The sequence below is a fragment of the Mobula birostris genome, chromosome 21, assembly GCF_030028105.1.
Source record: "Mobula birostris isolate sMobBir1 chromosome 21, sMobBir1.hap1, whole genome shotgun sequence".
Taxonomy (NCBI): Eukaryota; Metazoa; Chordata; class Chondrichthyes; order Myliobatiformes; family Myliobatidae; genus Mobula; species Mobula birostris.
In genome coordinates this window covers 39,364,460-39,388,827 of record NC_092390.1, presented here as the reverse complement: position 1 = coordinate 39,388,827, position 24,368 = coordinate 39,364,460, and the positions used below count along the sequence as shown (strand labels likewise).

General features: G+C 36.5%; 1 protein-coding gene across 1 annotated transcript in view; it reads right to left on the bottom strand.

Moving 5' to 3' along the window:
* LOC140185861 (coiled-coil and C2 domain-containing protein 2A-like) overlaps positions 1 to 24,368 on the bottom strand; it is a 124,197-nt gene that overhangs the window by 69,390 nt on the left and 30,439 nt on the right. Inside the window, exons 5-11 of the mRNA XM_072239658.1 lie at positions 21,912 to 22,121; positions 16,227 to 16,312; positions 14,003 to 14,143; positions 10,576 to 10,723; positions 6,081 to 6,304; positions 2,137 to 2,314; positions 26 to 179 (exon numbers count right to left, since the gene is read on the bottom strand). Of these exons, the coding sequence (XP_072095759.1) occupies positions 26 to 179; positions 2,137 to 2,314; positions 6,081 to 6,304; positions 10,576 to 10,723; positions 14,003 to 14,143; positions 16,227 to 16,312; positions 21,912 to 22,121 (1,141 nt within the window). The remainder of the gene's footprint in view (positions 1 to 25; positions 180 to 2,136; positions 2,315 to 6,080; positions 6,305 to 10,575; positions 10,724 to 14,002; positions 14,144 to 16,226; positions 16,313 to 21,911; positions 22,122 to 24,368) is intronic.

Here is a 24,368-nt window from a genome sequence, read left to right as displayed (position 1 = left end):
TTTCAATTTTTGCTATTTTACTTACTGCTTCCAACTCCTTCATGGTGAGTTAGAACTATTTCATCACTACTGAATTCTATCTCTTCCAAAACAGCCGTATTGGTAGTCATGGTTACTTCAGGAATAGGTATGTATAGTTTTGCCAACATGTTCACCTTTGTGTTTACTAATTCATAAATCTACAAAATAGAAAGACGTAATTGTCACATGGTATGCTCTTCACTTTTATTAATCATCAAAATCCCTTGACACTATCCACTATGTAAGCAATACATCAGTCTCAGATTAGTTTACACAGTTGCTGAAAAAAATTGATGGTGATATATTCAAAATAGCATGGCTATATAAGGGTAGAAATTTGGCCTTGATCCTATGATTAGATAATATATGCATATGGTACACTGAATGAGAAAGAGAATTTAGTATGGGCTACTAAATTGCATATTTAATGCCTGTGATTAAAGCGGAGTGAGAGAAGGATGAATTTCTAGTCAAGTTCTTGCACTATTCCATAAGGTACATCCAAAATACAGCTGTACGTATAAAAAATTGGTAATAACAAAATTTGCAAACTAGATACCATAATACCCACAAATTCTACATTCAGAACCAGAATCAAAATCAGGTTTAGTATCACTGCCATATGTCATGAAATCTGTTGTTTTGCACCAGCAGTACATTGCAATACATAAAAAGCTATAAATCACAGTAACAATTCATACTTTAAATTTAAATTAAATAAGTAGTGCAAATGGGGAGCAAAAATAGTGAGGTAGTGTTCAGGGTCTAGTTCATCATTCACTCAGAAATTTGATGGTGGAGGGAAAGAAGCTGTTCCTAAAACATTGAGTGTGTGTCTTCAGACTCCTATCATCCCTGATAGTAGCAACAAGAAGAAGTCATGTCCTGGGTGAAGGGGGGGCAGGGCACTTAATGATAGATCCCGCCTTTTTGAAGCAGTGCCTTTTGAAGATGTCTTTGATGTTGCAGAGGCTAGTGTCCATTATGGGGCTGGCTCAGTTTGCAACCCTTTGCAGATTTCTCTGATACTGTGCAGAGCCCTCTCTATGCCAACCAGTTAGAATGCTCTCCATGGCACATCCATAGACATTTAGTACAGGTGGTATGATAGCATCAATAAACAACATCCTGACGAAGGTATTGCTGGTCTCCAGGTGGTCCAGCACCAGGTGGAGAACCAATGAGATTACATCTGCTGTAGGTCTTTCGTGACAGTAGGCAAATTGCAGCAGGTTCAATCCTTGCTTAGGTGTGAGGTTAATTTTGGTCATGACCAATCTCTCAAAGCACATCAAAGCACTTCGTATGAGTACATATGGGTGATAGGTATTGAGGTGGCTCATCCTGTTCTTCTTTGGCACTGGTATGATTAATGCCTTTTTGAAGCAAGAGGAAACCTCAAACTGCAGCAGAGAAAGATTGAAGATGTCCTTGAACACTCCTGCCAGTTGGATGGCACAGGTTTTCAGTGCCCTATCAGGTGTACCAATGTCAGAACATCCTTCAAGGGGATGAACCCTTGCAAGGCATCAGGCCTCGACCTAGTCGGGTACTGAAATCCTAAACTGACCATCTGGCTTGAGTATTCAAGGATATGTTCAATGGTTCAATTTAATATCAGAGGATGTACAAAGTATACAACCTGAAATTCTTACTCTTCACAGACACCCATGAAACAGAAGAAAACCCCAAAGAATGAATCACAGAAAAATGTTAGAACTCCACTACTTTCACTACTGCATTCCAAGTTTCCCACCTGCTTCAAAAGGGCAGCAATCATACCAGTGCCCGAGTAGTACAGAGTGAACTGACTCAACAGCTCACACCTTGTAACACTCACACCTATTGTAATGAAATACTTCAAGAGCTGGTTGGTTAGGGCTAGAACTAACTGCTGCCTGAGCAAGGATTTAGACCCACTGCAACAGGTCTACAGCAGATGCTATTTCATTGGTTCTCCACTCTCGAGCATCTCAACAGCAGCAAATATATGTCAGGCTGCTGTTTAAAAAACCCAAGTCACATTACTTGGTCTCCATTGTGCAGTAGACAGTTGCTGCTCAAAAAGATAACAATACTCATGGATAATGGATAATAATATTGAATAGTAGTTACCTCCAATCTAATGTTTTCAGGCTTGTGAATAATCTGAATGCTGAATATTTGTCCAAATTGTACAGTAAAATCTGATTGTAGTTGTGAAGTAACAGTGTGTGAAACATATTTGTCATTATAGAAAATACTAATGAAGAATTTATGGTTTGGTATTTCCATTCTTCTATGTAGTTCACCCCTAAAGTTAGATACAAGAACACCATTTAGATACAAAGGAGATAAAAGAACACAATTTCGTTGTTACTGCAATATTTTGTAACATTAAGAAAAATATGATCTCATCTGAAAATTAAATACATAATTTGGTATTAATTAATGGAACATGTTAAGTCCAAATTTTATTATCCATCCCGAATTGCCCTTGTTGATTAAGTAGGTGAACCATTAAAGAGCCATTAGTAACACAAGAACAAATTTTCTTCCCTGCAGGATATTTGTAAACCAGTCCTGTGGTTTTATGGTTATCAATATTAAAATGAACTTTTAATTCCACATTTATTTCAGTGCTTGAATTTAATGTACCAAGTTAAAATAAATTGTCACAGTGAAACTTAAATGTACCTCCAGATCTTCAGTTTATATTGCTGCATATTAGTCCTGTAACTTAACTACTAGCTATCATAGTCTAAACTAGCCTGTAAGTAAATTATTTTACCTTGAATTGAAAATTACCATGTAATAACCCACATATTGTCGGATTAAATATCTTAAAGAGATTCAAGGTTAGCTTTATTTAACACATATACGTTGAAACATCAAATCTTGTTGGTCAACAACCAACACAGTCCGAGTATTTGCCAGGGCAGTCCATAATGTCACCATGCTTCTGGCACCCAACATGGCATATCCACAACTTGCTAATTCATACATATTTGGAATGTAGGAGGAAACAGGAGCACCTGGAAGAAACCTATATGGCCACAGGGTGAAAGTACAAATTCCTTACAGACAGCGGAGGAAATTGAACCTGAGTTTTTTGGTTGTTAATAAATAACAATATACAAACCTAATTGACTATCTGGGTTTAAAGCATAATGCACCTGATGCCTGCCAAATTTCAAGTTCAGATTTCAATCTTACATTTATTGTCATGGGAATACATAATGCCATGTAAATCAGCTTTATGTGGCAGCAGCACAGTACAATACAAACATAAATTACGTCAACTTAATTAACATAAATTATACCTAACTGACAATAAACATAACACATTTATTCAAGTTGAGGAAAGTACACTCTGAGATAGAATTAGCATTTCAGGTCAGTTCAAGAACACCATAGCAGTGGAAAAAAAACTGTTGCTTAACCTTGATATTTGGTTCTTCATAGAATGATGCACTCGATTTTGTCGAAATGTGATGTATGCTATTGCTTTGCCAAAATTATATGGATAAGATCTTTTATATATGTGCTAAATAGTCCAGGAAGGGAGTATTAAACAAAAGGTTGTTTAGGTTTTCAGATAAAAGCTGTCAGCACATAATCATTTGCTGAAGAAAGGTTGAAGCCTCTCCTAGGACATTACAATGCTTATGGTCAGAGTGCCCCTCATGTTGGTTAAAGTTGCTGAAGCAGCCTGAAATCATTCCATGATATATTCAATAATTTAAAAAATATACATCCAGTTTAATTTAAGGTTGCATTTCTGACAGCTTAGTTACACTCCCCAGCTTGAATACTGAGCAAAATATAGTGGATTCCGGTTAATTGAGACACATCGGGACCAGTACATTTTAGCCTGGTTAAGCAACTGTCCCAATTAGCCGAAGTTTCTGCAAATAATAAAAAGGTATTAAAAAAAGACAAACTATCATTTAACTGAGTACTTAAATGAAATACAGAACAAATTAGAACTATCAATACTACTACAGTACTATAAATCTGTGTTAGTTAATAGTTATCAACAGAGGAATTACACTGCTATGTTCTTTTGATTGACTGTAAATGAGCAAAATCAGCACAGGCACCTCATGCAGGTAATGGACTGCCTTCGTCATCTAAATCTTCATTTTCATTGTAAAATTCAAGATGGTTACTGAAACCTTCAAAATTTTCCTAGCTTATTGAAATAGTGGAATCATTTCATTTTCACTCCCAGCTGTGTCAGTCATCTCCAAGCCTAAATGCTTGAAACAGCAGTAAGCAAAACATTTCTGAATTGTCTTAATGCTTACTTCTTACCAACTATCAGTGATAAAGATCACTGCTTCTTGAACAGAAGCACACACAACTAATGCTATTTAAAGTCTGTTCGCTCTAAGCACGTTATAGTGTTTAATGGCCACAAAAGTGCAAATGTCTGATGTTAGTTAGAAGCTGTTTGGCAACAGTGTCCTGTACCAATTAAGTGGTGTAGTGTCCCAAATAAATGAAGGGAATCCTGGCACTTTTGTTGATTATTTTTTGTTCTTTAAAAGTTGTCCCAAATAAGTCCCTATTAACCAATGGCCCAATTAACTGGAATCCACTGTACTTGTTGAGTTGACCTCTGACAATTTTCATCCATTTCATTTTCCACTATTTTCTAAACAGTATAACTTCCTAAAGTATTCTAATTGTGGACAAGTCTGGAGGTATTTTCACTGTGCATCAGTTAGGAACTCCACAAAGTTTTAAGCATGTTGCACTATGCAGAACATTATGATTCAATGAGTTTTAAACATATTGGAGGAGCAAGATGCTGAGACAGAATCTTTCAGTGATTCTGAAAAGCAAGTATGATTCATCCAACTAAGGCATACATTGCTGTGTAGGATGTCCTCATTACTGATTAAGATAAGATCTAAGATTAGCTTTATTTGTCACATGTACATCAAAACATCAAAACATACAGTGAAATGTGCCATTTGCAAATACAACTAACACAGTCCAAGGTTGTCTTGGGGGCAGCCCGCAAGTGTCATCACGCTTCCGGTGCCCACATAGCATACCCACAATTTACTAACCCTAACTCGTACATCTTTGGAATGAGGGATGACATCAGAACATCCAAAGGAAATCTAGAGGTCACAGACAGAATGTATAAACTCCTCACAGACAGGAGCAGGAAATGAAGCTCAATCTTACAGCTGGTGTTGTAAAGTGTTGTGCTAATGGCTACACTATGGTGCTGCCCCATTTTGCAAGGATTCACCATTACTTTCCACCACCAGTCCCACCTCCACGATTAACTAATACAAGGCCTGCAAATAACTAAACTTCCATTTCATTGTTTCACGTTGCACATTGCAAGTGAAAGGCAACCTTCCTGCCAGCATCAAAACGGGGAAGTCAGGAAAATAATAAATATAGAAAATCTATGAAATTCTATACCCCATAAAGCCAAAGCTCGGATAAATAGATTTTAATTGAATAAAAACAGGGGAAATAGACAAGATAAAAGATAACCAAAATTTTGAAGAAAATAATATATTCACCAGTAATCTGTTTGGAGATTTAAAGCTGGAATCAACATTTGAATCTACACTTAACTGTGTTCATTTGAATTTAACATTTGTCCACATCCCAAAAGGTAAAATTATTTGTGTTCACTGGAAGTAAGCAACGCAAAGCATACTGCATTAATAAAACAGGTTCATACATGTCAAAATTTAGAGGCTACTGAGATTGATTCAAACCCCAAAAGACTGCAGCAGCTCATACCTCATTGAGCATGGGAGTGATAGAGAACCTGATCATAACAAAAGGCAAGAATTAGCAGTCCAGCGGATGACTTTTGCAGTCAGCAATCTCCATACTAGTGAAAATCATAAGGACCAAGGAGGAGAATAATTGAAAATACGCAAAATACTGTAGCAAAATTTTTGATGAAATTCTATTGCAGGGTGCATAAAAAATTATCCTGTAAAATAGAATTTCTGGTTACATGGAACATAGTACCCTATTTAATAAACTGTAATTTTTTAATATTCAAGTAAACATCCTATTAAGAGTACAAATCTTACTCAAAGCAATTTGAGTCTGGTGTTATCGGCATATTTGGTGACAGTTTAGGAATCACAATAGGCTTCTTTTGTTGACTGCAAGTTAATGCAATTCTTTTTTTTGCTATGTCTTCTATTGTTGCTCTATCAGGTGGCACAGAAAGTTTTGGAGGTTCTTCTACATCATCATCATCAGTGTATTCATTGGATGATTCTTCTTCTGTAGCTTTACTTTCCTTGGCTTTCTGGTAACATTCAAAAATAAGGTTTATAAATAAAGTTTAGTTGTCTTATGATTAAAACATATTACATATTAAGCAGTGACCAAATACATTAGAAGGAGCAACAGCACTGAACAACATAACGATGGGAGGTTAAAAGTGTAATGCCACAAATCTGTCTTCAAATAAAAGCAGATGTAGTACACATAAGACCAGAACCTAGTACATATAAAACCAGAACCTATACTGAGAATCACTTCTTGGTGGGAAACACTAGGATAGAACTGAATTTTTTAATGGGAACTATTTCTGTCCATGTAGAGAACTTATCATTAGACCATCAATAAGTATAAAACTATCCAAAATGGGTGAATTAAATATTTTCAGCTTTTTTGCACTCATATTGAAGTTTCCTAATGTAAATACTGTTATTCTCAATTTTTGTATTGGCCTAAACAGAATCAAACTTCCAGATATTGCACCCACAATGCTGTGCCACTGGAAGCGCAAAAGGTTGGTACATCAGCCTTTTTCCCCATCATGCAATCTGCACAAAGAGAAACACTTCATTTTTGGATAAAATTTGACTGACCATTCCCTAGTTATTTAGAACAACACATTTTACTTCCATCAAATGATAAGATTGTGAAATTCTGAGGTCAGTTTGACCAAAGCGGACAGAATTGAGTAGAGCTAAGTGACTCCTAGTTATAACGATGTGATATGGTATCTTAAATCATACGTGTGAGCACATGTGGCTAATATATCTGTTTCGTGCAAGAATACATGTGGGATGTAACACATGATCATTAGGAAGTTCAACATAAGACCACAGCACAAAGGCTGAGGAACAGGCCATTCTGCTTCTTGCATTTGCTCCGCCAATTCAGTATGCTCATGTTGATCTCATTTTCCTCAACTTCTCCTTCTGCCCTTCCTCTATAATTCTCGATTCCTTTGCTGATTAAAAAAAATTATCCATTAGTGTTTTGAATATATTCAAGGATTCAGCCTCTAAACTTTCAAATAAGAAATTCCAAAGATTCTCAAATTTTTGATGTACAAGACACTTGGAAGTATTCTGTACAGTTTTGGTTGCCCTGTTATTGGAATGACATCATTAAACTTGGTCTTACTTTCTTTGCTGGATCTTTTAAAATCTAAAGGTAGGGTAGCTTCACCGATAGCAGCACAACCCTTCCCAATGAGTTAAACGAGCTTTCTATGCTCATTTTGGACAGAAGGGGATTGAGTTAGGGTTGCTATCTACCTGACAGCACTCACCATTGCTGACATGAGATCAGTCTACCAGAGAATGAACCCACTGAAAGTTTCTTTTTTTTTTTGCTATGTCTTTTATTGTTGCTCTGTCAGGTGGCACTGAAAGTGTCCCCGACCACGTCCTTAGATACTGTACAGATCAGCGGTTAGAGGTACTTGCATATATTTTAACCTACCCTTGTTTCAGTCTGATGTTTCCACCTTCTTTAAGAAAACCACTATCATGTTGGTACCTAAAAAAATAGGTAATGTGCCTTGATCAAATGCCAGTGACTCTGGTATTCACAATCACAAAGTGCTTTGAGTGGTTGGTTATGGAATGCCTTAGCTCCAGCCTACTAGACAACCTTGACTTACTGCAATTCATCTACTGCCAAAGCGGGTTTACAGCAGATGCTATTTTCCTGGCCTAATACTCATCTCTAGAGCATCTCTGGACAGTAAGGATACCTAAATAAGATTACAGTTTATTAACTACAGCTCTGACTTCAATACTATAATTCCAACCAAACTCCAAGACCTAGGAGTGAATACTTCCCTCTGCAATTGGATCCTCGACTTCCTAACTAATAGATCACAGGCAGCAAGATTAAGCAGAAAACCTCTGCCACCATTATTCTCAGTATTGGTGCTCCACAATGGGGCTGCATCTGCAACCCCCTGATTTACTCCCTGTACACTTGTGATTCTACATTAACTCCATCTATATGTTTGCAAATGATACCTCCATAGTGGGTCATATTTCAAATAACAATGAGTCAGAGTACGGAAGGAGATAGAGAGCTTACTAACAATAGACACAAGATTCTGCAGATGCTGGAAAATTTGAGCAAAGCACACAAGATATTGGAAGACCTCAGCAAGTAAGGCACTGTCTGTGGAGGAGAATAAATAGTCAATTTATCAGGACGGAAAGAAAAGGGGCAGAAGCCAAAATAAGAAGGCCACAAAAGAGCTTAGTAAATTGGTGTCATGACAACAACCTTTCTCTCAATGTCAGAAAAATAAAAGAGCTGGTCATTGGTTTCAGGAAGGAAGGCAGTGCACTTGCTCCTGTCTACATTAACATTGCCGAATTGAGAGGACTGAGAGCTTCAAGCTCCTGGGAATGCACATCACCAATAGTTTATCCTTTTACAGTTTTATCTTGTACTTTCTCAATGCACTGTGTAATAATTTGATCTGTATGAACTGTATTCAAGATAAGCGATTCACTGTATCTCAGTACATGTGACAAGAATAAACCAATTCCAATTCCAAGATTACAACTACTGCATCAGCTGTCTCTGCAATCCCTTCACTTAGGATCCAACGATGCAAACTATTAGATCCTGGGAACTCAGTCCTTACTGGCCTTATTTTGCATAATTCTTTAATGATACGATAACTTTTAATTTCTCCCTGTATTTTATTATAGCAGTAGAACAGTAATAGTTTTGCTACTGTAAAGATATAAAGATCCACATTTCTAGAGTCAATCTGAATACTAAATTCTATCAGGGATAGATCTGCCTAAGGGATTTTTTCCCAACAAGATATTTAATTAAATTTATCTTGTTAAACATTGCCAGATCTGAAATAGCCCATTCCATGCCTCCCAGTGGTCCTGCTTCCATTATAAAGACAAATTAAAGGCGGCTGAAAATGGACAGAGAAATAATGTGAATATGTTGCAATTAGTTTTCCTATGTGAAGCTTTCAATTAGCTTCTAAAATGGATTGGAATTTCCATTGCAATAATCTAAACCCAATTGCCCAATACTTGCTGGGTTTTATCAGCATTTGCATATAGCATTTCTTAATATAATCACCATCATAATTTTGAACACAAACATGAATGCAAAAATCCTAAATTTACTGAACAAGCTCAAATGATCATTTCCCAACTTCACTTGGTGGAGTTCAGTAGTGCAGGGAAGAGAGAATGCCAAGGTTAAATATAACGACAATGAACTAATATGCAATGATAAAAATTCAAGATCTGCAAAACAGTGGGTTTGTAGACATGCTGATTCTGCTAAAGGCTTTTCACTGTGGAGAACGAGCATGACCATATTCCATGTTTCAGCAGTGCGTATGGGGTAATGTTCTGTTGTTTGATGTGGCACCACTGCTAGAATGTAGATCTACGTTTGAAGATCTGAGGCATGTGGCATATATGGAAGGTATTGTCCAATTTGTTTTAAAACTCCAAGGTCAATATTTTGCATTTATGCTGGATGATTGAGGTAAGTTGCCATATTCTTCTTGGATAGTGGTATGATTGAAGCCTGCTTGAAGCAGTTGGGTATCTCATACCGCTAAAGGAAGAGGTTGAATCTTTTTAATAGCTTGAAATAAATATTAATCTAAATAAACAAACATAAATTAATAACATATTCAGAAACATTGAAAATAGGGAAGATAGTGGGCAGACTCATTAAAGTCCTGGCCAATAATTGGATGCCAGTTTATCCCAATATGTATGTGAACATTTGAACTTATTTTACTTTATATTTGGTTCAGTTAACATTAAGCATGATTGCACTGGCAGGCTAAGGTAGACACCTAATCTGAGGAATTGACCAGTTCAACCAAAGTAGAAGTTAATTCCGATGCCTAATTCAGAATATCAGCCATGTGGAAACATATTTTCATTAGTATACAATGTATAAAGTATTAATTCTGTAAGCTAGGGGAAACTGTTAAGTAAGAACTGGTTACATGCAAGTACAGTACAATACAGATAAAACTATTAATTTTTTTTATGTATATATATTGTGTGTTGTTTTTCCTCTCCACGCCTTGTGGTGCATCAGGCAGCAATCTCACAGTTTCTTTAGCATTTAACTGCTTTTTACGAGGCTGAGTTGCTAGCTTGATGCTCAACCCAGCATGGATGGAAGGCGTGCAAAGAGCCAGCCCGATTCAAATCAGGGACCATTTGCCGTGAAGTCTGGTGCGGATGCCACTACACCAATGGCTGGCCATACATTGTATGTGATCAATATTAATTCTAGGGTGTACTTACATACCTGTTTGCTTTTCCAAATTTCCAATTTTTTATTGTACATTTCCAAATCTTTCTGGAAATCTTCTTCAAACTTTTGTTCTAGTTCAACAACTTCTGCAAAGTACTCCACTTCACATTGCTTTCCAAGTGCTTTGTAATTCACTGCCAATCTGTTTGCAACAAAAACGTTCAATCACCATATGTTGAATTTTAAAATGTTTTCAGCAAACATTAAGTGTTTTTATTTCATTACTCAGAAACACAGATTCTTGTAAAGTTTAATGTCAAGAAGGATACACATTGAATTTCATTGTTCTGAAAGACTGCTTGGAAGTTAATCAATGTACACTGCAATTGACAACCATAGAGTTATTTCCCCAGACACATAGAAAAAAAGACAATTCTTGGAAGATTGGGAAAATGATGACATAGCTAAATACATGATGCGGGAAAAGAAGTTTGTTGACTATTTCTGTGAGCCAGGGGCAGATTGAACATATTTTGTAAAGGTGCGCAGGAAGATGTGGATTAAAGCTGTCAACAAAGGGATTACATATTCATCTTCACACTGTGTGGTTAAAGTAAAGGAAAAGATGAATGAGACTAATAGTCAAATATAAAACAATTTTGATAGAAAGATAAAGAATAGAGCAATAAAATTAAGTAAGTTGGGACTGATAAGCTTTTAGCAGGCTATCAAAATGAATAGAAAATAAAGTTTTATTAAAAGCATTAACAAATTTATGAATTAATTGCTGCTATATTCAGAGTGAGAAACTTTTACAGAATAACATTAAAATCTTTAATATGGGAAGAGTGACCTGGAGGGACTCTGGCAGCTCTTTTACAGGATAATTTAAACTTAGTTATATTAACAGGACGGCAGCAGAAAAAGCAGGATCTCCTGGTGGCCACCCATTTCAATTCTGCTTCCCATTCCCATTACAACATGTCAGCCCATGGCCTCTTCTACTGCCACAATGAGACCACACTCAGATTGTAGGAGCAACACTTTATATTCCATCAGGGTAGCCTCCAACCTGGTGGCATTAAACATCGATTTCTCAAACTTATGGTAATTGCCCCCCTCTTCACCATTCCCCAATTCCCATTTCCCTCTCTCACCTTATCTCCTTACATGCCCATCACTTCCCTCTGGTGGTGCTCCTCCTCCTTCCCTTTCTTTCGTGGCCTTCTGTCATCTCCTATCAGATTACCCCTTCTCCAGCCCTGTACCTCTTTCACCAATCAATTTTCCATCTCTTTACTTCATCCCTCCCCCTCTCCCGGTTTCACCTATCACTTACCAATTTGTACTTCTTCTTCCCCTTCTTACTCTAACTTTCATCTTTTTTTTCAGTCCTAATGAAGGGTCTCAGCCCAAACCGTTGACTGTTTAATCTTTTCCATAGCTGCCTGGCCTGCTGAGTTCCTCCAGCATTTTGTGTGTGTTGCTTATATTAATAGGAACTTGGCTGAAAAATGGACAAGAATGAACAGTTGCAAGATGATGACATGGGTCATGGTTTCATGTTGAATAGCAGCAGATGTAATTTTTTACATCTGGATTCTTTACTGTAGCAAAGTGATTTTAATTCAACTTTTTGATATGTACATGATTTTTAAATCAGGACTGTTCTTGTATTACAAAGCGTTATGCATTAATTTGCATAAATCATGCACATTAACAAAAATAATTGGGAATTCTAAGAAATACTATTTCTTTCAGTTAGTGTTCAACAGTGCAAATATTTGCATATTTTGTAAAATATGCTGAAATTCTTTCAACATTACAAGCATTTATTTCAAGCAATTATTCTGTTAAAATTTATCATTGTGAGCATAGTTGCAATTAATTTATAAAATTATACCTGCAATTTGGTTAAATTGCAGGTATAATTAATGTCGCCATTTTAAATGGCTCTGTAGGCTTAGTTTGGAGATGGCATAATTCTTGAAGTGAAAGTACAAGACAATGCTAATGTAGTGTTCTAGAACTAAAATTACAAACAGCTGGAGGAACTCAGCGGGTCAGGCAGCATCTGTGGTAGCAAAAGGATGGTGGACATTTCGGGATGATATCCTACATCAGGACTGAGATTGTAGAGAGGAGTTAGCCAGTATAAAGAGCTGAGAGAGAAGGGTGAGGAAGGGGCTAGCAGGTGAAAGGTAGAACCAGGTAATGAAGGAGATGATGGGCAGATCATATCGGGAGGGTGAGGGGTAAAGTTGGGAGACAAAAACAGGTGGATAATAAGTAGAAACAAACAAGAGAGAAAAAAAGTAGCAGATGGAGAAAGGTTGGGAGTGGGGTTGGTGGTGGGTAGGGAGGTAGAAGCAGACAGTGAGGCTGAAAAGTAATAAGTGGAGACATAAGGTGTTGCAGATGCCGGAATATGAAAAAGTAAGGAAGGAGAGAAGTGAAGGAATGATGGTCAGATGGAACCATTTAGGAAAACAAGTGGAGTATAGGAGAACCACAAGGAAAACGTGTAGGTAGAATTATACGCAGATGGAACCAGATGGAAGAGGGGAACTAAATAGGATGATGTAAGATGGAAAACTGACTCTTCATACCTTGGGGTGTAAACAACAAAGGCTGAATATCAGGTGTTGTTCCTCCAATTTTGTGTTCTTGGGGTGACTATATCAATGTTGAAGCCTGATGGAGTGTAGTGATATGACTTTGTGTGAGATGGGAACATTGATAGCAGTAGTACGGGCACAAAAAAAAAGAGTCCTGCCAGCAACAATTTAGGGGAATTCTATATGAAGAAATGGAAGATACATCAGAAGTGTTGGTGTGGAATATGGCATTTTCGATATAGATGCAAGGTAGAAGGCAAAAATGGAATAGAGCACTGAAAAGAAGTTGAAGTATTTCACTTATGCTATGTACTGTTTGCTAGCTATTCTCAGAAATTGAGATAGTGAAAGAAGATAGTAAACAAACAGATACATGAAGATAAAGGGTGAACATTTCAGTGGCAAAGTTGATGGAATGTTACGGTTGAAAACAGCAGCAGCAAATAAGTGATGGAGAGCTTCACAGTAGGATAGGAGCAAGTAATATTCAAAATATCCCAAGAGAGGAGCTTCGATAATGTGGTGGGAAAAACCAGACAGAAGAGAAAACAACTGTGATTCTGTCAACAATAGCTGGCTAAAACAAAATTGCTTCCAAGAATAAATTTTGCAAATACTTATTAGCATAACAAGAAACTAAAAATTTACATTTATAACAAGGAAAACAACAATGTATATTGCTTTTTGTTGTTTGATTTTAGTCTAATAAAGCAAAATAATTCAATACAATAATTAGTGTAAATTGGTTTCTTTAAAATAATCGCATGCAGTAAATTCAGCAGCCTTCCAATTAATAATTTATTTATTCATAATGGAAAAAAATGGAAAGACAAATTAATATAAGCATATCAAAATTAGCTTACTTTTTGACTTGGAGCTTTATTGGTGTACAGATGCACTTTTTATATTTTCTTAAAGATTTTATTTGTTTCCAAACAGTCAACATGTTTGTAAGAAGGGTAGTATCTTTTTCCTTTTCCACATCCAAAAGCCTTTTTGTTTCCCTAAAATACATAAAGGGTATGAATAGCTCATACAGTATAAGTGCCCAACCTATGACTCATAAATTCCTGAAGTATTGCGAGATCCTGTTTGTTCTACTCATTTATTTATTAGTACATTCTTAGATGCCTTGCCTTTTTATGACTTTTCTATATTGGCTGACCTGGCTGGTGGCGTAGTGGCATCAGTGCCGGACTTCGGGACGAAATATCCCGAGTTCGAATCCAGACGGTTCCCCTGCACGCTTTCCATCCGTACTGGGTTACAAGCTGGTGATCTCTTTGGAAACTCACTCGGCAGAAGGCAATGGCAAACCACTGCTGTAACTTGCCTCGTATGTGCTTCCCCACTACGTCATCAGAGAGGCATGGAGGGAAATCGTCCACTAACCGGAGAAACTCCGGATGTGACGTACCTTTCCTTTTCCTATATTGGTTAAGAATTTTCTCTCTTATCCAAGTAGATGAATTAAATCTACAGTAGTGAAAATCATGTTGTCTAAATGTCTTCATTTCTTAAACAGGCATAAGTTGGGAACAAACAAGTAGTAGTTGGGTTGGAGATGCTGGACAATTCAACCAGATTTGTTCTTGTATCTCATCCAGATAAATCAGCCAAGCTGCAAGATAACTCAGTACTCCAAATGCAAATTCAAAAAGGAGGGGTAAATTCAATAATGTGTATCACTGAAGATGGTCCCAAACAAAAAAATAAGATTTTATAAGAAGAAACAAAGAAATATCTGTAAAGAATTGTATATCATTTTCTGAACATCTCAAAATGCTTTTTGGTTCGTGAAGTACTTTTGAAATGTAGATCCTATTGTAACAGGAAACATGGCAGCCAATCTACACAGGTGCCCACCCAAAAAACAACATTGTGACAATGAACAGATTATCCATTTTAATATTGCTGATAAGCAATTTCAAAACTTAAAAGGTGGCTACTCTTTGGAAATCTCTAATTCTTTGGGCTGTAATAAAATACCAATTCCATTTAAGTATTAAAACAAACAGATTTTTGGATATTAGAAGAATCAAGAGGTAAGACCATAAGTAAGGCCATCATTTTTAAAAGCTTCACAATCCTCTAACTTCCCACTAATTTTTACTACATTATTTATTTAATTATTTGTTGAGATACAGCATGGAATAGGCTCTTCCTGCCCTTCGAGCCAAGCCTCCTTGCAACCTCTGACTTAACCTGAGGCTAATCATGGGACAATTAACCTACCAACCAGTACTGTACGTCTTTGGACCGTGGGAGGAAACCCTCATGGTCACGAAGAGAACATACAAACTCCTTACAGACAGCAGCAAGAAATGAACCCAGATCGCTGGTACTGTAAAGCTTTGTGAAATTTTTAGTCATGGCCTCCATAAACTTTCCCATTTCAGCTAAAGTAAGAAATGGTCAAAAATTCGAGATATGTAGTTAAGATTCATCAATGTGTGAAGCACAGGAAATGGGAAAATGAATATACCAGATGATACCAGTTCAGGCCATCCTAATATGCTGCATCACTGCATGGTACAGAAACTACACCGTGGTGGACAGAAGGGCTCTACAAAGAGTAGTTAAAACTGCTCAACATATCACCAGCACCAGCTTAACTGCTGTCAAGGACATATATACAGAAAAGTGCCCGTAAAAGGCCAGCACTAACCTACCCCACCATCACTACTTTATCATTTTCTGTCAGAATCACTTTATGTACAGATACTGCTGTACCAAACATCACTTTATGTATATACAATAATACAAATCAGTTTATATTTCTTGTATTTTTATTGTGATCTTTATGCTTATTGTGTTTCTTTATGCTGCATCCATTCTCCTTTACACTTCTGTACAGAAGAATGACAATAAATAATCTTGAATCTTGAAAACAGAGAAGGACCAGAAACAGAGGAGACCATCAAGAAATTAAATTTTCTGCTTAGTTTCAAAAGCTTCATGCTTATTTGATTATGTTCAGAAATATTAATAAACACACCTGCAGTTAATGATAGGTAGTGGAAGGAGAAGTCAACAGTGAAATGAAATATTCTTAAGGAAAAGAACACAAGTCATCTGGGTACCTACCTTATTTGTTTCTTTATATCTTCAATTCTACTGAGATTTATGGAATTTTCTTCCAAGTTTATTAATGCATTATGAAATGTTTGAAGCTATGGAGAAGCAGATGGGTATGTAAATTGAATATACAGTAGCTCAAAATTAATTATGTAGTTTCACAAAACATTTTTTCATTCTAAAATTAATTTAAATTCCAGCTCATCACAGTTTCCTACTTTTCAATGCAGAGGCATAGTAGACGTGGGACAGCAAATAGATGACAGAAGTAAGTATAATTTGTTCTATTTATTTTGTTTTCATAAAAAAGGTGGTATCATAAGCATATCTCCTTCAAATCAAAGTGAGTAGCCTTATATCCAATGTAATTCATTATACGGCAAGTTATAATACAAAATCCTAAATGGAAGAATTATTTATTCATCAAATATGAGATGTAATTTTATTTAACCGTTCAAGCAAGAAACTGATCAGATATGATCACTCACCATTTTGAATTCTACATAATTTTATTTTCTGTTAAGGATTACTTCCCCACATATCTTGGTAAGCATGATGTTTCAATACATCAGTCCAATTGTACATAGTATCCTGAAGTTAATTAAATCATATTAACTGGTGACTGATTTAACACCATTTGTTTCCTGCTATGCAAGCTAGGTTAACGTTAATGCCTATTAACACAAGAGGTTCTGCAAATCTGGACTGCCTATTCCCCTCCAGAGATGCTGCCTGACTTGCTGAGTTCCTCCAGCACTTTGTGTGTGCTACATCAATTAACCTTTTCTCTTTCCTCCTGCCAATATTTTAGAAAATCTCAGGCCATTCATATCTCTGCACACTTTGTATCATTTCTCAAAGCTTAACTTAGGTCTCATTCAGCTCAATATCTGAAAGCAGCCTGACAACTAAGATGCAGATGCAGATGTTGAAAGAGATGATAATGATTATGAGAATGTATTTTATGTTAACAGTGTAAATATTAAACCTCAATATGTTTTTACTTCCTTTTTACTGTGGAACATATATGAGAAATAAAGATCAAAGGACAGATCCTTTACATTCTTTAAGATTCTGAATAAAAAACAGTCATTGATAGATAAATAGATACTTTATTGATCCCAAGGGAAATTACTGTGTCACAGTAGCATTACAAGTGCACAGATATAAATATTAGATGAGAAGTAGAAAGAATAAAAAATAAGTTACCACAAACAGTCTAACAGGAGGGGGTCATCACTTCCCCGGCTAAAGGTTGACTCATTTTAGAGCCTAATGGCTGAGGATAATTGAAGGAGATTTTTGATTTGCAATCCACTGGTAAAAGAAAATTAGTGCAGTGCACATAGATAGGCAACAGCAAGTAATTGAAGCAAGATAATTTAGTCAACAAAGTTAAAGTAAAAATTGAGAACGATGAGAAGCAACAATGCACCACTGCATAGCCACATAAGATTTCAAGTTTATTGAGATCAGTGGCAGGTACAGAGTTCCAATTGAAGGGATTCAAATATGAAGCTATAGGAAAGAAAAGTATGGCTTTGATGCAGTAATAGATACACTATTAACAACTTGCATACTTCAGTCAGTAAGTTGTTGTGCTATAGACTCCTGGAAAAAAAATTACATTCATACCATAAGAGTGAATGCAGCAGAAAAAGGAGAATGTTATTTAATGAACAGTAAACAGAGGCTGAGAGTTGTTTGGAAAATTTTGAATTGGAGACTAATTAATTCATAAGATTAATTGATAGGTGAGGGTTTGTCATAATTTGTATAGATGACGTGAACACTTTCGAATAGCACAAAATTCTAGCAAGAAAGAAAAAACACAATGTTGAATTATTGGGAGATGCATGGAAAACTGCAGTACAATATAGAGAAATTTATATCAATGCTTTATTGAAGGGTAAACTTAATGGATAGGTGTTAATTTGTAGGAAAACTTTAAATATTAATTTGAAAAAAAACATGCAAGTTAAGATTTAGAAGCAACCAATGAAAATTAACATAACATGTTATGCCAGGCAAAAATTTGGACTAGAATTACAGCATTTTTAATGACACTAGACACCCTATTTGTAACAGGTATACTAAAGCCATTTAGACCTAAATCCCCGGGATGCTAATATCCATAGAGTTAAACAACACAGAAACAGATCCCTTGGCCCATTATTTGGCCCTTCTACATCATCGTCATCAGGTGCCATGCCCATTTTGAGCTTTGATTGCCATGGCCCACACACTCCTGTTTCGGGTCAAGTGGATCAATTCATTGGTATTCATTTCCAGTTCTCTGGCTGCTGTCTCCATCATTATTTGTCTTTGTCTTCCTCTTGCTTTCTTCCCTTCAATCTTTCCCATAATTACCGTGCATCCTAACTCCTCTTTCCTAACCACATGTCCAATGAAGTTACGTTGCCTTTTCATGATCTCATACATTATTTCTCTTTTTGTGTTTGCTCTGTTCATGACATCCTCGTTAGATATTTGTTTTGTCCATGATATTCTTTGCATCCTCCTCAAAAACTACATCTCTGCTGCTTCAATTCGTTTCCTCATGTTTCTAGATATTGTCCAGCTTTCTGAGCCATATAACATAACTGGATAAACGTAACATTTCAGTACTCTGAGGCAGGTTGTCATGCCTAGTTTAGTATTGGTCAGTATACTCTTCATTCTCGTAAAGGTGCCTTTTGCCATCCCTATTCTTCTTTTGATATCCATGTCGCACCTGCCATCTAATGTCACCCAGCTTCCTAAGTAGCAAAAGTTCTGTACTTGTTTTATGTCTTCGCCATTTATTCTCAGCCTGCAGATAGGATTCTCCTTCTTTTTGGATATCACCATACATTCTGTCTTTTTGCCATTGATAGACCCATTTTTTCACTTTCTTCAACAATTATATCAGTTAAGTTTTGTAGTTCTTCCTCTGTACTTGCAATTAATTAACACAGTGTCATCTGCATATCTGAAATTATTGATGTTTTCACTGCCAACTTTGATTCCCAGGATGTCTCTTATTTTTTGCAATATTGTTTCACTGTACACATTAAATAAATCAGGGGAGAAAACACACCCTTGTCTAACGCGTCTCTTGATTTTCGTAAACTGACTCACTTCTCCATCTATTCTTACAGCGGCAGTTTGTTACCAGTACAGATTTCTGATTAGGCGGAGGTCTTTTGAATCTAGATCTAGAGTTTTCTGTAAAATTTCAAATAACTTACTGTCCCTTCACTTTATCAAACGCTTTTGTGTAGTCGATAAAACAAACAATCAAATCTCTTTGCACTTGAATAGCTCGTTCTGATAGTATCAATATTGCGTTTCTTGTACCTTTGTCTTTCACAAAACCACATTGTTCTTTACCTATTTCAGCTTGTATCTTACTTTTAGCTCTTGTCATCAAAATTCTTATAGGTATCTTGGTGATATGACTCATTAAACTTATGGTCCTATGTAATTCACATTCTATTGCTCCAGGTTTCTTAGGAAGAGTGATAAATACTGTTTTTTTCATCTCTTCTGGTATTATTCCAGTCTCATAAATGTCATTGATTAAATCAGTAAGTCTTTCAATTCCATAATCTTCAAGGGCAATAATTTGTTCTATTACTAATTCATCAGGACCCGCTGCCTTTCCTTACTTTCTTTCTTTTCTTTTCTTCTCATTTTGCCCTTCTACACTAATCCCATTTGCCACATTAGGCCTGTACCCACCTTTTCCTTGTTTATTCAAGTGCCTGTCTGCACACCTCTTAAATACAATGATTGTATTTGGTTCCACAACCTTCTTTGGAAACACATTCCAGACATCAACCACAATGTGTAAAAGAAAGCCTTCCCCTCAAATCCTTCCCCTCAAATCCTTCTTTAAAACTCCTTCCTCCTACTTTAAATCTATGCCCTCATAATTTTGATACCCCGACAAAGGGGAAAAGATTCTGACTACCTACCTATTTCTGCTTCTTACCGCTGTATATGTGTCTACCAGGTCAAACCTTAGCATCCTTCACTTCAAGGCACACAAGTCCAGCCTATCTGTGATGGATATTTACTATCAAGGGTCAGGAGCCTTTTTTTTTGTCAAGCTCAGCTTTTTACACACAGCAGCCATGAGCTTCTAAATATCAACGTGTTGTTTTCCAGTAACTTAAACTTCCAAACAATATTTTTGTTCATTTACTTGTCATAAACGGGAGCCAGTCTTCATTTCTTCATGTAAATGTTTACTGAGGAAACACTGTTTGCAAAAATTAAAAATCATGCTATTGAGGAGGACTATCAGTAAGTGCATCATAACAGGCATTGGCATGCATGTGAGTTCACTGCACTTTCAAATGCTTTTCTTAAGAACTGCAGTGGCAGAACATGATCAAGAAACCTGGAAATGAGGAAGTATATTGAAACTAAATGATGAATGCGGATGAGCGTGTCTAAGAAATAATTTGGTGGCCCATTTGGCTCAACAATCAAGCTGAGGTAAAGTGTGAATCCTGTATGCTCACATGCATTCAAGAACTAAAGAGATAATGAGGCATCCTTGTTCAAATGAGACATTTATGAATTCCATAATCTGAAGAATTTCTGTCCATTATTTCCAACCTACAAATATCCTACTTTTTTCTTTAGATCATCCCGAATATTTATTTGTTGTCTCCTTTAAATATCTGGACAAGTGATTCTCTAAGGCCTACATATTAGAAGGTATTTCTTCAAGAAGTCGGGGCCTTTCCATCTTTTGACTTCTCCATCAGTGCTCTGATTGATTCACTTCAAACTTAGAAGGCCACATTTTGACTTTACGTTGATGGCATAATAATTTAAGTAATATGGAGTAATATCACTATTACAACAGGTGCTTTCCAACTGCTGTTCAATAATGCCTTTACATACACCTAGTTTGCAAAATATATCCTGGGTAAGCTTTACTAATTATAACTGTAGTTAAAAATGCTATGGAAGTGTAGCTTTTACACAGTTAATATCACATGTTAATATCAAATGAAGCAACTTAGTTTTGTATGTAGGAATGATATTTACCAATGGAATTATGATTATTTCTAAAACCTCAGTCATTATGACCCTCTTTCTCAGTTGTCTTCAATGTTGGAGTTAATAGAAGATATATTCAGTGGCTACTTTATTAGTTACACCTGTACACCTGCTCATTAATGCAAATAACTAATCAGTCAATCATGTGGAAGCAGCCCAATGCATGAAAGCAAGCAGACAGGGTCAAGAGGTTCAGTTGTTGTTCAGACCAAACATCAGAATGAAGAAGAAATGTGATCTAAGTGACGTTGACCATGGAATGATTGTTGGTGACAGATGGGATGGTGTGAGTATCTCAGAAAATGCTGAGCTCCTGGGATTTTCATGCACAACATTCTCAAGGATTCACAGAGAATGCTGTGAAAATCAAAAAAACATCCAGTGAGTGGCAGTTCTGTGGGTGAAAATGCCTTGTTAATGAGAGAATCAGAGAATGGTCAGACTGGTTCAAGCTGACAGGAAGTCAAATAGCCGCACATTACAACAGCAGTGTGCAGAAGAGCATCTATGAATGCTCAACACGGTGAACCTTGGTGGATGGGCTACAGCAGCAAGCAGACCAGACTTTACCAATTAAAATGGTCACTGAATGTATATTAAGTAACTCATAAATAGTATCATAATATCACCACTTACTTTTTCAATCAAAAGTTGGCTAATATTTTTTCCTTGTCTCTCTTGGTAATTATCATGAAGCTGTATTAGCTTTGCAGCCAAGACATGTTCTCTGCTGAATAAAGGATGGTGAACAAATCGCAAATTTGCAATGTTAATGTCCAGCTGATAGAGTTGAGAAATCTCCTTAAAATTGTCAGCTATATCAGTCACAAACTCATTTACTACTGCCTATAAAAACAACACAAAATAGAGCAATCGAGAGTCAAGATGCTAAACATAGAAGTACTGTAATCATATTAAGGAACATTGAATATAAAGTATTTCAAATATCATTAGGCTAAGTGGAAGATTCTTTGTGATCTTATGAAGTGCAAAGTTCATCTGGCAACATTTCAAATTGAGTCAGCAAGTTGTGAGTTGCATCTTGAGTCCAGGGACTCAGTGTGCAAGCCATTGTTATTAAATCCACACAGTAGGAATCTTGATTGATTTCCAAATTCTGGATGTCAACTGAACAAATTTCAGCAGCTCATCCTCTCAAAACTAATCACTAAACTCCAAGATCTGGGACTCAATACCTCCTTGTGCAATTGGATCCTGGATTTCCTTACTTGTAGACCCCAGTCAGTCCAAATTGCTTTGCACTGTTGTAACTATGTGTTATAATTATGTGGTTTTTGTCAGTTTTGGTCTTGGTCTGTCCTGTGTTTCTGTGATATCATACTGGAGGAACATTGTATCATTTCTTAATGCATGCATTTCTAAATGACAATAAACAAGGACTGAGTGTCCTCATAATCTAATGTAATGTAAATTATAGTGTGGCCAGGCAACCATAATATAGAACCCTACTGTGCATACTTGTATGTGTGGTCTGATTGACGTTATCTACAATTTCCACTCGTTTAGAAAGGTGGGTTAAAAGCACTATAGTGAGATAAGGATTATTCTAAGCTTTAAAAAACTTTTTTTACATAAAATAAATTATTTAATAGACTACCAGTTACACAATGAAATATAATTTGTTCCTACTCCTGTGAAGAATTAAAAATACAACTCTGCAGCAGATCTAGTGCCTGTGAAATATCTAGTCAAGTGGAACAAAGAAACATACTTAAGGTTTAGAAAGCAAGTATCAGACAGAGTTCTTCAGAGTTACAAGGTAGGTAGGTAGGAAGAAACTAGTAGAATGGACATAGGCTAGCTAGAAGGGGACGTGAGAGGGCCTTGGCAAGTAGGATTAAGGAAAAACCCATGGCATTCTACATATATGTGAAGATCAGGAGGATAACTAGAGTAAGGGTAGAACCAATCAGGGATAAAAGAGGAAACGTGCCTGGAAGAGTCAGGGGAGGTCCTTGATAAATACTTTGTTTCAGCATTCACCAGTAAGAGGGACTTTGACAAATGTGTGGTCAGAATAGAACAGGTTGATATGCTGGAACATGTTGACATTAAGAAGGAGTATGTGCTGGAACTTCTGAAAAACATTGAGATGGATAAGGATTTTGATAACGGATTTTAGTATGGCATTTGACAAGGTACCATATGGTAGTCTCATTCAGAAAGTCAGGAGACGTGGGTGCCAGGGAAACTTGGCAGTGTGGATTCACAATTGTCTTGCCCACAGAAGGCAGAGGGTGATAGTAAACAGAGCATACTCTGACTTGAGTTTGGTGGCAGAGAAATAAGGAGACATGCAAAGGCAAAAAGATGCTTGTCAATCATTTCATCAAAACTTATGAATGGTTCATTAAACTTTTAACTGTCTTGGATTCAACAACACAAAATGACACTGTCTTGCATTCCAATGTTCTCAACGCAATTTCACCACATTAGGCTACTCACTTATTTTAGTTATAGCTATGTGCGAAATGCTGCAGCATTCATCAATCCAGACTTCAGACTTCCCAAGGCCATTAAACTTGTGCATTTTCTGAGATCAATTATATTTCCTGTTCTTGAGGAAACAGCTGTGAGATGCTCATTAAACAATGGAATGGCAAATGGAATCTTTCAAGATCTTGATCTATGTTTGTCAAATGTGGAATTTAAAAATTATTGGAGTAATATTAATTTCAGTAATTTCTGAAGAAAATTATAAACTGGGAATATTGCCTCAAGATTGTGCATTGTCCAGCATATGATCATTCATGATCATATTTTCTTCAATGAGGCTCGTCAAACCAAAATCCAGATAGCCTATCTGGAAATCACTCTAGCACTCTTGAATTTTGCAAATTCGGCCCAGAAATAACTCATTGCCAAAAGACACATCTCCAGTTGTTTTACACACACAAAGTACTGACAAAAATCAGCAGATCAGGCAGCACCTATGGAGGGAAATAAACAGTTCACGTTGTGGACCAAGATCCTTCATCAGGACTAGAAAGGAAGGGAGCCAGAATAAAAAGGAGTGGGAGAGGGAGGATAGAAGCTAGCAGGTGATAGGAAAGTCTCCAGTTGTGCTACAAT